The 15424-nt window shown below is 42.3% G+C and overlaps 1 protein-coding gene across 1 annotated transcript in view; it reads right to left on the bottom strand.

Moving 5' to 3' along the window:
* The window catches only part of KLHL1 (kelch like family member 1), a 433580-nt gene that overhangs the window by 102725 nt on the left and 315431 nt on the right, over positions 1–15424 (bottom strand). Inside the window, exon 6 of the mRNA XM_065581135.1 lies at positions 9728–9914. Within this exon, the coding sequence (XP_065437207.1) occupies positions 9728–9914 (187 nt within the window). The remainder of the gene's footprint in view (positions 1–9727; positions 9915–15424) is intronic.

Genomic DNA, 15424 nt, shown 5'->3' with positions numbered 1-15424 from the left:
GTCCTAAATGGAGCACAGGGTCCAGGAGATGAATATAGCTGAATTGCTCAGTATGACCCAAACATAATTAATTTTAAAATATTTGTAGTAGGGAAAATACCAAAGAAACCCACCTCATTCATGTCATAATGGCACTATATAAATCCATGATATGCCTGTAGTTCTAGTTGCCCCATCTCAAAAAAAAAAAAAAAGATATATTAGAATTGGAAAAGATACAGAGAGGGCCAACAAAAATGATTTGAGGTATGGAACATTTTCCTTATGATAAGAGATTAACAGACTGGACACTTCGTCTTAGAAAAGAGATGACTAAGGAGGGATATGATAGAGGTCTATACAATCATGAACAGTGTGGAAAAAGTGAATCAGGAAGTGTTATTTACCACTTCACATAACACAAGAACCGAGGGTTATCCCATGAAATTCATAAGCATCAGGTTTAAGTCAAACAAAAGGAAGTACTTCTTCACATACCACACAGTCAACCTGTGGAATTCATTGCCATGAATGTTGTGAAGGCCATATATAAAGCTGAGTTAAAAAAAAGAATTGGATAAATTCAGGGAGATTAGGTCCATCATTGGCTATTAACCAAGATGGTCGGAATGCAACTTCATGCTCCAGGTGTTCCTAAGCCTCTGAGTGTCACAAGCTGGGACTGGATGACAGGGGATGGGTCAGTCGATAATTGTCCTGTGCTATTAATTCCCTCTGAAGCATCTGCCACTGGCTAGATGCACCATTGTTCTGAGGCAGTATGGTGATTCTTATGAGTGTTGGAGTATGCCTATTGCTAACTTGCAGAGGGACAGCGGAGACTGTGTAGGCTGAGAGAGGAGTGCTTGTGTTGCCTGTGGCCAGTGGAATCAGAGAACTCACCGTCAGCAGGCACAGAAAAGGCTTCCTCACACTAAGGGCAGGTGGTAGCAGGATTCCTCTCAATTTTGGGTACCCTGGGAAGTGTTATATTCATCACTTGTCTTGGGAGTCTATTTCAAAGATATTAAATCTCACCTGTAAATGTCACTGTTCCTGATATCCACTCCACACTCTATATTTTCCTTTTATTTAAATCCATTACATCTAATTATGCAGCCTTTACAACTGTAATTTAACTATAAAATTGGAGTTTAGGTAGTGTGCCCTTAGTGGTGGTGCACCTGTAGATGATCTCCTTTTTGCTATATACTTTCTCAATTCTATGTCCTGGCCTGAAGTCTGGGCAGACCTGTCGAGGCTATAGTAGCAGTGCCTAGGAAGAACTGGAATGACCTTTGCTGAGCTTCTCAAATAACTTGCCGAGGAATTGGGAGGCATGATACTGCAGGGTAGCTGGAGAGGTTTGTTGCATTGAGTGATACTTTCTTAAGTACTGGCCTTTTTATAGCATGCTAGGTTTGGGAGTTGAGTGGAGGCATTTTGGGTTAACAAGGAAATTCAGTCTGGAATAGTTCGGCGGCACATGATTTAGCAGCTGCTGTATCAGAAAAGACTGTCTATGTCTGGAATAGTCTTAAATCCAGTGTACAATGTTCTCTTTCTAGTCACGCTGATTGTTCCTGAAAACCCACTACTTCTGTGAGACCCACAAATGCACACAATCATCCTTCAAGAAAAGAAAAGTTACATCCAACCTCCCTGTGGTCTTTGTCTTCTTTTTAATCATTAAAATATTAGTTTTAAGTAAGCTTCAAAAAACCTATTGTAACACGCATGAAGGAGAATGACTGCGCAAATCGAGCTCATTCTATCTGTGTGTCTATAAGGGAATATTAGAGAGAGAGGGAGGGTGAAAGAGAGAGAATGCACAATGGTGATGGTGATGATGATGATAATAATAATATAATAGGGTGTTTGGATGCCAAGGTAATAAGCTCCTTAGAAATACCTATGATAAAGTACATAGATGCACCAGAATTTTTATTATTTTAAAAGATGCATAAACTCATACATCTAATATGCATCTATCTTTAATATTGTAAGCTCCTGTTGGCTGGGAATGAGTTTTGTAAGAGCACATACTCAGTACTTAAGAAATAAAAACATATAATTGAAGAAGATTACTCCTGAAAGGAGACTAGAAATAAAAATATAAAGAATGCATGCATACTATGGCAAATCTTTTGGCCTTTCAGAGCCTCATACTGGGTTTAAAGAATACATCAGAACAAGGGAATTAGATGTCTAGAAAGCAGATTTGGGAGAATGAAGATTTTTTAAATTTTAATTTATTTTTGATGTTATGTATAACTACTATCAGTAAATTGAATGTGTATAACACTTTACATTTGAGGATCTCAAAATGCTTGTTAGAGAAGAGTCGTTGTGAGGCTAATGTAATGTGATTACAATTACTTTACAGATAGATTAGGATGCAGAAGAGATAGGGGGCATGCCTAAATCACTGCCAAAGGCTGGACCCATGAGTTCTGTGTTCCAGAGCTCTGCTCTAATCATTAGACAACAATCCTGCTAGAATCAGAAGCAGACATTCAATACAAATATTAAGGGAAAGGTCAAATCAATAACCACTTCATGCAAGACAGACAACAATCATGCTTGAATGGAAAAGCAGCAGCACAAGAATGAATCTAGGGGAGATTAAAATGCATTAAAATTAGACAGTATTCATTCTTCTGTGTACAGCGAGCCGTACATGAATTCTAAATCATTCAAAACAAACGTTTATATGAAAGGTGAGAGATGCAGTTCAACAAGCTTCTTTTTTCTACCATCCTCCTTTTGTTTGCACTAAACCGATACAATATTTTCCTGAGTAGGCACTTTATAATTGACCTATAGAGAAGTGAGATCTTCTCTTACAGTTTAAAAACATGATATTCAGCAAAGGTATTATTGAGCTTACAACACTTTTCTGTATATTCATTACATAAAATTGTGGTAAATTATTGGCTTTTCAGGGAATTAAAATATATAAATTTTGCATTCATTCAAATGCATTTCAACCTTCTGTTTCTCCTCAAGAAATATTTTGTTTTGAAATATGTCTAAAATTAAAGAAGGGTTAACTTGTACTTCTGTAACAGTTGAAGTAATAAACAACTCGTATAGATACAGCTCCAACAATACGACACATAAAAGACAGTGAGCTTAGATTTCAGAATCTAACTCTCAAGGACTATTCTTGTCCACATCTAGAAGAACTGGTTCATTCCTTCTGACAAGCCATTTTCAACCCCCACACTTTTGAGATCATTCTAGTCACTTATGTTTATGACAACAGTATCTTTAAAGATAGAACAAAACACTCCCAAATTTTCTAATTCTTCACAAAGCAATGTCATGACATTTAACAAACAATATGTGCTGAAGACAATCTATAACTAAACCTTCCCTAGCCAGGAGCTGATGTACACATTGGCTCATGCAACATCATGAATAGAAGTAAGTGCTCTGGTTCTTTCCATTCAGAAGCTTGTTACAATATCTTACCATACTGTAGTCTTAGTCTTTGAGAGGAAGGCCTCAGTAATAAGGGGGACATAAATAAATAATTTATAGTGAAAGTCTGTCTTTCTATAAAGGCCAAAAATAATAGGTCACCTGGGAGAGGTGGTCTGTAACTAGAGCAGAGATCGGCAACCTCTGGCACGCGGCTCACCAGGGTAAGCACCCTGGTAGGCCGGGCCAGTTTGTTTACCTGCCGCATCCACAGGTTCGGCCGATCACGGCTTCCACTGGCTGCGGTTCACTGCTCCAGGCCAATGGGGGTGGCGGGAAGCTGCAGCCAGCACATCTCTTGGCCTGCGCCACTTCCCGCCGCCCCCATTGGCCTGGAGCAGCGAACCATGGCCAGTGGGAGCCACGATCGGCCGAACCTGCAGACACGGCAGGTAAACAAACTGGCCCAGCCCACCAGGGTGCTTACCCTGGCGAGCTGCATGCCAGAGGTTGCTGACCCCTGAACTAGAGTTTGAACTAAATTGTGCTGGAAACCTAAAGATATTTTAAAACTGATAGCTTAAGAAAGGATATGCCTACTGGATGTGGTCCTTAGGACAGGTTTCACTATATGCATATTATGTTAATATAAGCACTATACATTCAAACTTTATATACAAGATATCCACCAATGTACACATTTATGAGTACCTGACTTAAGGACTGCATCCCACATTTTCAACAAAAATGTGAAATAAAAAAGAGTTAAGATGAAGAGCTAGAATTTTCCTTCATGTTAGCTAAACACTTCAAATTATGGGAAATGATGATTATCCATCAAAACTGTTTTCTGTATTTGATGATGGAGTGGTTTGTAATGATCACTATGAATAAAATCTTGGGGGTCCTTATACATTTTTTTTTCAGGCAAACGCTAACTGAATCAATGTACAGGAAATAGATTGTTAAGGTGTGATCTCATCAGGCAATTCAGAAGGAGGACACAAAAGGACATAAGATCCAGTCCTGCAAACAAGAAACTTTAGTTAGACAAGCAGTCCCAGCAGACTTCAAAAGGACTACAAGGAGTAGTATGACCAGAATATTGTCTGGTCCCAGAATAATTTACAAAGTTTGTCTACATGGGTACAAAAAAAAGGTTGCAAGGTCAAAAGGTCTGAATGAAAAGTATAGTTTGTGTTTCATAATACAACAATTCAAAACACTGCCTTTTTAAAAAAACCTTGAAATCTCAGAGCATGATAAAATCCTTATGATGTAATGCCAGATAATACAACTGTACAATTATTACAGAGAAAATATACCTTAAAATGAAAAGGGATTAATAATTTAAAAGTGTGATAGAAAAGGCAGAATACCGCCTACGGGAATTTGCTAAGTAAGATCCGAGTACAAAGTGATTTCAGGATTTCAGCCAAAAAGCATAAAGTTTCCCTGTTTGGTATCTTCAGATTTGATACCAAAGAGTTTTATATTTGTCCGATACAGATAGTAATGGAAGAACTCTTTTTTCTAACTTAGGTTGATACACACTGATAATGCATTTTATATGTAATATGTAATTTTGTTGATAGTTTTTATGTTTGATCACTAGATTAAGTGAAAAGATAAATTTTAAATCATTGTTTCAGTAGATCAACTTTTATCTCTCTCCATTATTAACCTGTTTGATTTGTATAGGAGTGTTTTCTTGATTGAGTTATTTTTAAGTTAGTCTTTCCTTGTGTTCACTTCAAGACTGTGATTCACTAAAGATAGAGCTAACCCCAAACTTTAGTTCCACGGATAGAGCTAACCCCAAACTTTAGTTCCACGAGTTATATATATCTATGCATTTCAATCACAATTCCTCTGACAGTATTACTTTTTTCCCCCCTGTGGCTTAGCAGAGTCCCTTGGTATTCTACCTGATGGAACAAGTGAGGTGCATTACAAAACTTGATGATAGATCAATAAGTATCTGATTTTTCTATAACAACATTCAATTATTTATAGTATCTCCTTTTACTCAGAAAGGATATTTCCCCCATAATAATCTCACAATATACTATCTGACATAATATATCACATAAGTATTGTTCTGCATTTAGAATTCCAAGATGTCTATAAGAAGTCAATATTTTCATTCTTCTAAAGAGACACATGCTACCTCTTCTACTCAGACCTATTTATTTCAATCTTGCATCTCCTGCTCACATGAACCTAGACAATAATGAGCCCTAATCTTGCTAGCCTGACTCACAAAAGGCAATGGAACTATTTGTGGTTAAGGTCCTATTCATGTCCCTAAGATTCATGTTGCTTTCTTTGATTACTTTGATGTGCCCAATGATACTGAATTTAAATTTTCCTTCAAAGAGAAACTATTGCTTCTCAATTTCATACATGTACATGGGCTTTTCATTCAAACCTGAAAAAAATCTTTATTTTAGATTAAGATTGTGAGAAAATAAAAAATTGTACACTATAGAGAGCTAAACATTTACAATAAAATAAATTTGCTCCTATTGATTTTGTAAAGCTATTTCTATGCTGTAGGAATATTGATTTATTGTTTAAGACGTCCCTATACCAGTCACTTGCTGATAGGGTTTAATGTTCTGTTCCTATGAGGAAGAAAATAATTGCAGCAGAGATTTCAAAATAAAGTTATATGATCTACTACGTAACCTTAAAATAATTTCATAATACTAGCACCAACCTCCTTCCTTTTGTGCTAGGTACTGAATTGCTAACTTGCTTAGCACATCTAATTCTTCTACATAATACTTTCATTTCTGGAGGAAAATAACAGCTGGTATTATAAAGTACATATTTGTGAACAAGGAGTGCACTATTCCATTCATATATTTTCATGAGGAAAGTGGAAGAAAAGATCAGTATGACTCCCACACATAAACCTTTGATAGGGTGAAAATACATTGATAGCATCAACATGTGGATGAAAGGTTAAGAGTCACTTTATGAATTCACAGCAATTGTTCAAAACACACAACCTTCTCAAAAATGTACGTGCCTTGATGCCACTTCCACTCTTTTTCACCTTTTTCTGAATGTTCTTTTATATAGTCATAAACACAAAACAAACAAGTCTGTACAGCAAACCATCAGATACTCAGTTGTACCTTACTTAGGCTTTATGCCATCCCCACCACACCAAATAGTTATTTATAGCCAAGCTCTAAGAATTAGATAAGTTTCCAACAAGCATCATGACAGCTAAGCAGGCACAGGTTACACCTTAAATGTTACATGACAGGAAATCAACATACATTCTGAATTGCCCAGAAGAGCACTTGTAATGTGAAACTATCAATATGCAACATAGTAAATTTGCTGTGGATTTACATCCTGCAGTTCCTTTATATATATACCTATATATATATATATATAGACACACACACACAATCAAAGCCTACCTTGTAATACCGAATTAGAGATGAGATTCAAAAGATCATTTCAAAGCTGCCTCTGATTTCCTACTACCAAATACCAAAGTGACTGGAGATGATTGATGATACCAGTCCACAGTGTATTAGTGACACCACATCGTGAAGTACCTGAATTTCAAGGAAGCTCAAATCATAGGCAGGTGCACCCTCATCTGAATGCCGTAAGATCCCCCAAATAAGCCCTGAATGTTAATGGTGCTACTAATCTCTAGACTGACCCACTATCAATCATCAGCCAAGAGTCCCAAAGGGTTTCTAGAGTCAGTTCAGATCCCGTGTTGGCTCTCAGGGCTCAGTTTAGAAATTTGTCCACAAAGTGTGGAAATGCCAATATTAATCCCAGGCACATGCTTAGCAATAAAGATGTTATAAATTAAACAGCACAACACAAAGGCCTTGTTTTCTGCTTAAGCCCCAGTGTGATCCACAAATCTGGTAAAAAGAAGAGCTCCCCTGCCTATCTTGCCGATGGGGGCCCGACCCAATAGACGTGCTCAGAGCATGCCTACAAGATGAGGCTAGATTTTGAATGGGGCACAAATGTCTCCTGTTGAAACTGTTCCACTTTGGACAAACACATTGTGGATCCCAGCCTCGGTGTGCTATATGTTCTAAAACAGACTTTGAGTACATTGATTCCCGTATGCATATCCACACACACTCACTCCTTCAGTTCACAGTGCTGAAGGTACAGGACTGACTTGTGACCTAGGGATTAGATGAAAGCTAGGTTTCCACCCTCATAAACAGAACACAGAGATAATATCTTACAGTGGAGGTGGGGGCACTTGCAATTTGGCTCTAAAATTAAAAAAGGCCCCCATATGTAACAAAAAATCATGGCATAGGCAGCATGAAAAAAAAACAACAATAACTTATTGATGAGATTTAAGTAGCTGACAGAGACTATGCTGAAGTTGCTGATTTTTTTAACTTTACTGTATATTGTACTATACATTCCAATCTCCTCAGAGTTCTAATCAGAATCCGTAGCATAATATTAAACTTGTAACATACCATAGAATTTTACCATGCAGATCATGGGAGATGTACAAGAATTCATGCTTATTTTCTTTCAAACAATCAACATGTATGGCCCATTTTACGTTCTCAAGCTTCATTAGCAACAGTGCTTTAATATTTTTTTTTCCAGAATAACTCTAATCTGTTGCACACTCATAGTCTGGGAATATGCACTTTATTGATGGTGCTTTTATATATGGAGCAAAATTGTTTTTGTGTGTGTGTTTTTCCATATGTGTAAGCCAGCGGTCTGAAAGAGCTGTCTCCTGTCATCTATTGATAAATTGGGGAAAAAGACCTCAGGAGCAGTTAGAGCCCTGCAAATCTGTGGATATCCACTTCATATCCACAAATATCCATGGACCATGTCTGCATAGCATGGATCGGATGCGGATACAAATTGTGTATTCACACAGGGCTCTATAAACCATACTCCCATGGACTACTTTGCTAAGGTGATCATAGACTTGCTTTGCCAGGTTAATCAATGTTGACCGTTTTGGGTTAAAATTCACTAGTCTTGGCTGCAGGGGTAATGAAATGTTTCGATCCTTATTGTATGACTACAGGGCAATAGATCTGTACTTAATATGCCCTAATTGAGGAGTCACCCTAGTTTGAAATGTCACTTACTAAGTGTAGAGTAGCAAAGTGAAAATCAGAGGAGGTGTTCCAACTTCATGGTCAGGATTCTGTTTTAAGACTTCTAGATGCTAGTTGACCCTCTCATTCCAGTACTTAAAGACAGAACTGATTAGACTCAGTTGAGACCTTTTGTCCCTTCTCAGAAATCACCAGTGCTGAAATCACTGCTATGTTTGTCTAGAGAGCTGAATCTTAGGCCTGGTGTAGAGACAGTGTTCCAGTGAAAGATAACATAGTGAATGTACATTCCAAAAATTTAGATGTGAACTGTGAAAGGCATATATTTTATCTTATATTTAAACATTTTCTTTATTGACTGTAAGTCAGTACCTTTCATACTAGAACTACGTCTGAAGATATGATCTTCAGTCTAAAGGCTGGCATGAAAGCGGAGAATACTGTGGGTTTGTCATTAGTAAGCCTTTAGAAATGCAAGGAAAGCCTGTCTCATTATAAAGTCTCATTATAAGGCTCTGTAACACCATTTTAGTGCACCATTTCCTTGGTTTCAAAATAATTAAATCACTTTTGATTCCTTTACCGATTTTAAAGGTACAAAAGTAATATCCTTAAAATGTTCACCACAAAGTCTGCTCCAATTTTCATTGCTTTCTAATTTCTCCACTTTAAATGAAATGATTCCTGGCAAATATAATCCTTATAATGAGGCAAGGCAGCAAAACATCAATTTATTTTCTCAATAAACAAGTAAATTTATCTTCTTAAAATTAAGTATTGTAAAAATGGTGATAACATTTTATTAGCCCCATAAGTGAAAAATAGAAAATAAAGATTTGTAAGTGGTACCTTTTAAAGGGGGAGGAACCCATCTTGAGGGTGTTAGGGCAAAGAATTCTCAAAGAATACTCAGTGGAATACCAAACATCATTTTCCAGACTTATGTGATGTTTATTAGCATAAATTTAGGTGCATTTCAAGACTCAGTTGTTGGAAATGTGTCATTCCACATCTGTTAGAGAGGGAATATTCCCATCTGATAGCCACATTTTGCCTTTGAAAACTAGTGGAGTTTCTGTAAGGCAATAGGCTTAAAAGTTACGTCTGGTTGGATTAGACCCCAAAAACCTTTGAACAGAAAATTATTTCATTATTTGCCATCAGACAAAATATAGTCACAGCTGGAAAGCATAACCCGTTTAAAGAAAAAAAAAATCTAATACCTTTGTTGTTGTCCATTCCTCCAACAGCATACAGTGTTCCAACTGTAGATTTTCTAGGTTTAGTCCTTGGACTTTGCATTAGAGTTCTTCTTTCTGGTAAAAGATGGTATTTCATAGCTTCCAGAATTAGCTTCTGACATTCTAAGTCATCCTTAAAAAGTGCATGATTTTCTAGGTCAGCCAATATCTGTGAATGACACAATCATGAATCAATAATGGTACAGTACTCCTGGATAAATAGTACTATGCAACGGGAAAGCCACCAGAAAATTAACAATATTGATTACAAAAGTAACACTAAATGTATCATCTTGTTGCAGGCAAGATTCTGTCAAGCTTATTCATTTCAAAACCTTTTCTACAAGAAATGGGAAATGCTTTGTGGATCATGAAAACACATTTAGAACAAGTATCAGAGGGGTAGCCGTGTTAGTCTGAATCTGTAAAAAGCAACAGAGGGTCCAAGTCTTGCATCTGAAGAAGTGAGGTTCTGACCCACGAAAGCTTATGCTCCCAGTACTTCTGTTAGTCTCAAAGGTGCCACGGGACCCTCTGTTGCTTTTTACATTTAGAACAGTTACTTCCCCAAAGTACATGAGATATGGGAGGTATTTACTATTCAGAATTTTGGGAAACACTCTTGTACACCGCTCAGCATGATAACTGGATAAATGTTGATTTTTAATGGCTCCTATTATAAGTAAAACATTCATATTTAAATGATCACAAATATACTCATTAGTCAGAGTCCTTTGTTAACTTTCTATAGTATTTCACATAATGGTTTACAGAAATGTACTCTAATTGTTTTCAAATGTAGCAGGCACAACAGAGATCCGCCCCACGGAGGGTGAGGCAGGGGAAGAAGACTGCATCTACCTCCAGGACCCGCTCCCTTCAGGTCTCCTCCTCTGCCCCTTCTGTCTCCCCATCCATGGAATCCAGACCCTCGCAGCCCTCAGCAAACACGTTCGTAAGACCTACAACAAACGGATTGCTTTCCAGTGTAGCCACTGCAATCTCCCCTTCGAGACCCAAAATAAATGTAAGTTTCATCAAGCCACGTGCAGGGGACCCCCCACGACTGCGAAAGTGAATCCCACTGACATCCTCCGGGTTCCAAACCTGACCCCCACCGATGATCTGGCTTTAGCACCCCAGCCAGCATCCCCAGAGTCACAGCAGATAAGGGGGGACCAACCGCCAACTGAGGGAAGCGTAACCCCCGCCTCGAAGACTGACGATGCCACCAAAAGGACCAGTCCTGTCTCCAGAATCCCCACGCTGGACCCTGCTGTGAGGGGGACCATCGCCACCTCTCAGGTCAACAACCTCACCAGACGCCTCAGCGACCTCATAAAAACCATCCGGCACAACACGGACATGAGACGCTGCAGCGCTCCCCTACAGGTAACCTCATGCTGCCCTGCCGTAGGAGCAACTAGCATCGTCCCCCAGGCTGCACGGCAAGATCCAGGCAACGGACGAGCCTCCCATAGCCCCCAGATCCCACAGCCAGACCCTGCCCCCAGGAGACCCAACACCTCCTCCAAGGTTACCCAAAGAGCCTCTGACCACCAAAAACCTCATGCCCCACCGAGGACCCACCAGCCGAATGCTGCCTGCAGAAGAACCAGAACCACCCCCAGCGCTTCCAAACATGACCACCCCCCAACAAAGCCCAGCACCGGTGCTTCCAGAACCCCACTCTCTCCTGGAAGATCCAGTGCTGCCTTGGAGACACTGAGAGCTGCCCTCCCCACCACACCAGGACCCCCGCCTCAAGACCCACCTGAACACCGCTCCACAGTCCGAGGGACAACAAGGCCACAAACCGTCCCCACAGCACCTGAACCTGCAGAGGCAACGCAGCAGGAGGAGCGATGGCCACGAGCGAGGGTCGCCACGCTGTGACAATCCACCTGGATGGAGGAGCTGGCAAAGGCTGAGGACTTTGAGAACTTCGACACCCTGATGGATAGACTGGCTGCAGAACTGTCTGTGGAAATTATGGCCAGAAGGAGGGAACCCCAGGAAGCCACACGGGCCACTCGCATATTCCCTGTGCCGAGCCGTAACAACACCGCCAGAGAAGGCAGGAGAGGGGGACATAGGCCACCGCTATGATCCAGAGGCTGCATCCCGTATTCAGAAACTATACAGGATGAACTGGATGAAAGCCATGAGGGAGATCCTTGACGGGACCTCCTCCTACTGTGCCATCCAGCCCGAGAGGCTCTATTCCTACTTCAAGGATGTGTTTGATCACAAGGCCCAGACCAACTTGCGACGCCCAGAGTGCCTTTCCCCGCTACCCCAGATCGACCTCACGGAGGACTTGGAGCGAGATTTTTCCCCACAGAAGGTGCAGGCAAGGCTGTCGAGGACCAAAAACACCGCCCCTGGAAAAGATGGCATCCGCTACCCCCTGCTGAAGAAGTGAGACTGCTTTGTGCTCGCTGCCATCTTCAACAAATGCAAGCAGTTCCATCGTGTTCCCCACTCCTGGAAAAAGTCCATGACCATGCTCATCCACAAAAAAGGTGACCGAGACGACCCCGGCAACTGGAGGCCCATCTCCCTATGCTCCACCATCTACAAGCTATATGCCAGCTGCCTCGCGGCAAGGATCACAGACTGGTCAGTGTTTGGGGCGCCATCAGCTCAGTGCAGATGGGTTTCATGTCCTGCAAAGGATGCTACGAGCACAACTTCCTCCTTCAGAGGGCCATCCAGGAGGCCAGGAGGTCCAAGAGGCAGTGCGCAGTAGCATGGCTTGACCTGACCAATGCCTTTGGGTCCATACCCCACCATCACATCTTTGCCACCCTGGGAGAGTTTGGGATCCCAGAAGCCTTCATCCAGATCCTCCGGGACCTCTACAAGGACTGCACCACCAGCATCCGTGCCACGGATGGAGAGACGGACGCCATCCCCATCCGCCGCGGCGTGAAACAAGGATGCCCCCTTAGCCCCATCATCTTCAACCTGGCCATGGAACCGCTCATACGAGCCATCTCCAGCGGCCCGACCAGCTTCAACCTGCATGGCAAGAAACTAAGCATTCTGGCCTACGCGGACGATATGGTCCTGACCGCGGACGACCCAGAGAGCCTCCAAGGTATGCTAGATGCCACCAGCCGAGCTACTGACTGGATGGGGCTCCCCTTCAATGCGAAGATGTGTGCAACTCTGCACATTGACGGCAGCAAAAGGGACTCAGTGCAGACAACGGGGTTCCAGATCCAGGGTGAGCCCATCATCTCCCTGGCAGCGGGGCAGGCATACCAGCACCTGGGCACGCTATCCGGCAGACACCCGAGGACACCATCCAGGAGATCTTGCAGGATGCCGCCAAGATTGATGCCTCCCTGCTGGCACCGTGGCAGAAGATAAATGCCCTGAACACCTTCCTGATCCCACGCATCACATTCACTCTAAGGGGATCTGCAATGGCAAAGGTGCCCCTCAACAAGGCAGACAAGATCATCCGGAAGCTGGTGAAGAAGTAGCTGTTTCTTTCCCAGAGAACCCCAGCAATGAGCTGGTCTACATCGCCCACAGGCACGGCGGCGCCAACGTCTCCCGCCTGGGTGACCTGTGCGACGTCGTGGTGATCACCCACGCCTTCCGCCTGATGACATGTCCCGACGCCACGGTGAGGAACATTGCGGCCCCCCTCGAACCAAGACATCACCACCTTCCTGAGCAGCTCCCTGGATGGGGAATTCGGACGGGATGTGCATCGCTTCACTGTGGTTCCGCACTCGCAACGCCACACGTCGCCTGGGGAAGCACATCGGCTGCCGCTGGGAGTGGTGCGAGGAGCGCTAGGAGCTGGGAATCCGGGTGCCGCAGATCAGGTCCGACGACAACACCGTCGTTACCCCAATGGCCAGGGGCTTGCTGGAGAGGACTCTGAAGGTCGCCATCCGCTCGCTGTATGTGGAAACCCTGAAGCATAAACCGGACCAGGGTAAAGCCTTTGAGTTGACCAGCAAGTGGGATGCCAGCAACCACTTCCTCGACGGGGGTGACTTCACCCGTTTTGCCGACTGGCGGTTCATCCACCGTGCCCGGCTCAACTGCGTCCCGCTCAACAGAGCCATCCGCCACGGGAACCGAGACAAGCGTTGCAGGAAGTGAGGCTACCCAAACAAGACCCTGCCCCATGTCCTGTGCAGCTGCAAACCCCACTCCAGAGCCTGGCAGCTGCGCCACAACACCATCCAGAACTGCCTAGTGAAAGCCATCGCGCCACGCCTGGGGGAGATCTCCGTGAACTGCACCATCGCCGGTACTGACAGTCAGTTACGACCTGACGTGGTCGTCACCAACGAGGCCCAGAAAAAGATCATCCTCATCGACATCACGGTCTCCTTTGAGAACAGGACCCCGGCATTTCGCGAAGCCCGAACTCGTAAGCTGGAAAAGTACGCCCCCCTGGCTGACACCCTGAGAGTGAAAGGCTAAGAGGTGCAGATGGACGCCCTGATTGTCGGAGCCCTGGGTGCCTGGGACCCCTGCAATGAGCGTGTGCTGCGGACCTGTGGGATCGGTCAACGCTACGCACGTCTCATGCGGTGCCTCATGGTCTCAGACGCCATCCGATGGTCCAGGGACATCTACATCGAGCACATCACCGGCCACCGACAGTACCAGGAGGCGTGAGCCAGAGTGACATCGTTCTCCCACTATGAGAAAGGGACCAAGTGACCTTCTCCGTTGGATCATATGAACTGGAATCATAAACTACCTGAACATTAAATCTCACCAAATGAGGGTCAATCCATCCTCATCATCATATCCACTCATTATAATCCACACCCAAACATAGCCACTTTATGAACTTCATACCCTCATATCTCAATGCCTATACTCTGACCCATCAACTTTTTACCCCCAATCGGGGATATTGCAGATTATGTATTCCTCAGGCCACTTTATCATAAACCAAACTTTGCACCCTCGGTAATCTGTATGTTATTCCCTGATAACCAGAAACTTCTATGCTCAAACTCTGTTCACTATTTTTTTTAACATCATCTTAATAAAAAATTTAAATCTGTTTTTAGCTATTCATTTGAAAGTTTCTCATGGCTTTTCTGGATTATTTCTGCTTCAGCTGTGTATGTTAGCAGCAATCTGATTTCACACTGCAGACACAGATGAACACTTATACCACTTTCTGCTAAATTTACAGTAATAAAATGACTGCATCTCTTGAAACTGGCACATGAGTTGTAATCAATATTCATGGGATATGGGTGCCTGATGAACTAGGTTGCCCAAATCAGTAAGTAAATTTAAAAAGAAAATTATAGCGTGGTAGGATCTGTAAATTTTAGAAGGGGAGACAATAAGATGAACACTTGAAATATCTGTTGTCTGTCTTAGTTATCTCCAAGGTGTTTTTCACCATGATTATCTCAAAACCAAAAGATGCACTAGAAGAAGAAAAAAATAGTTAATTGAGAATACAAGTAAACACAAGTAAACACAGGTAAAATCTAATTATTTGAATGTCTAAACACATAAACCTCTGATTATTGGAGAAATAGACAAAGGAAATTTGATTCCTATAAACACTTCAGATTTAGGGAATAGAAACAATGCTAAGAAATCTGAAATTTGGATAATCCAGGTTTACCCTATATGTACTTGGTGCTTGCATATTACTGTTTGTATGGATGGATT

The sequence above is a fragment of the Chrysemys picta genome, chromosome 1 (assembly GCF_011386835.1).
Source record: "Chrysemys picta bellii isolate R12L10 chromosome 1, ASM1138683v2, whole genome shotgun sequence".
Lineage (NCBI taxonomy): Eukaryota > Metazoa > Chordata > Testudines > Emydidae > Chrysemys > Chrysemys picta.
This window is presented reverse-complemented; position numbering and strand designations above follow the sequence as displayed.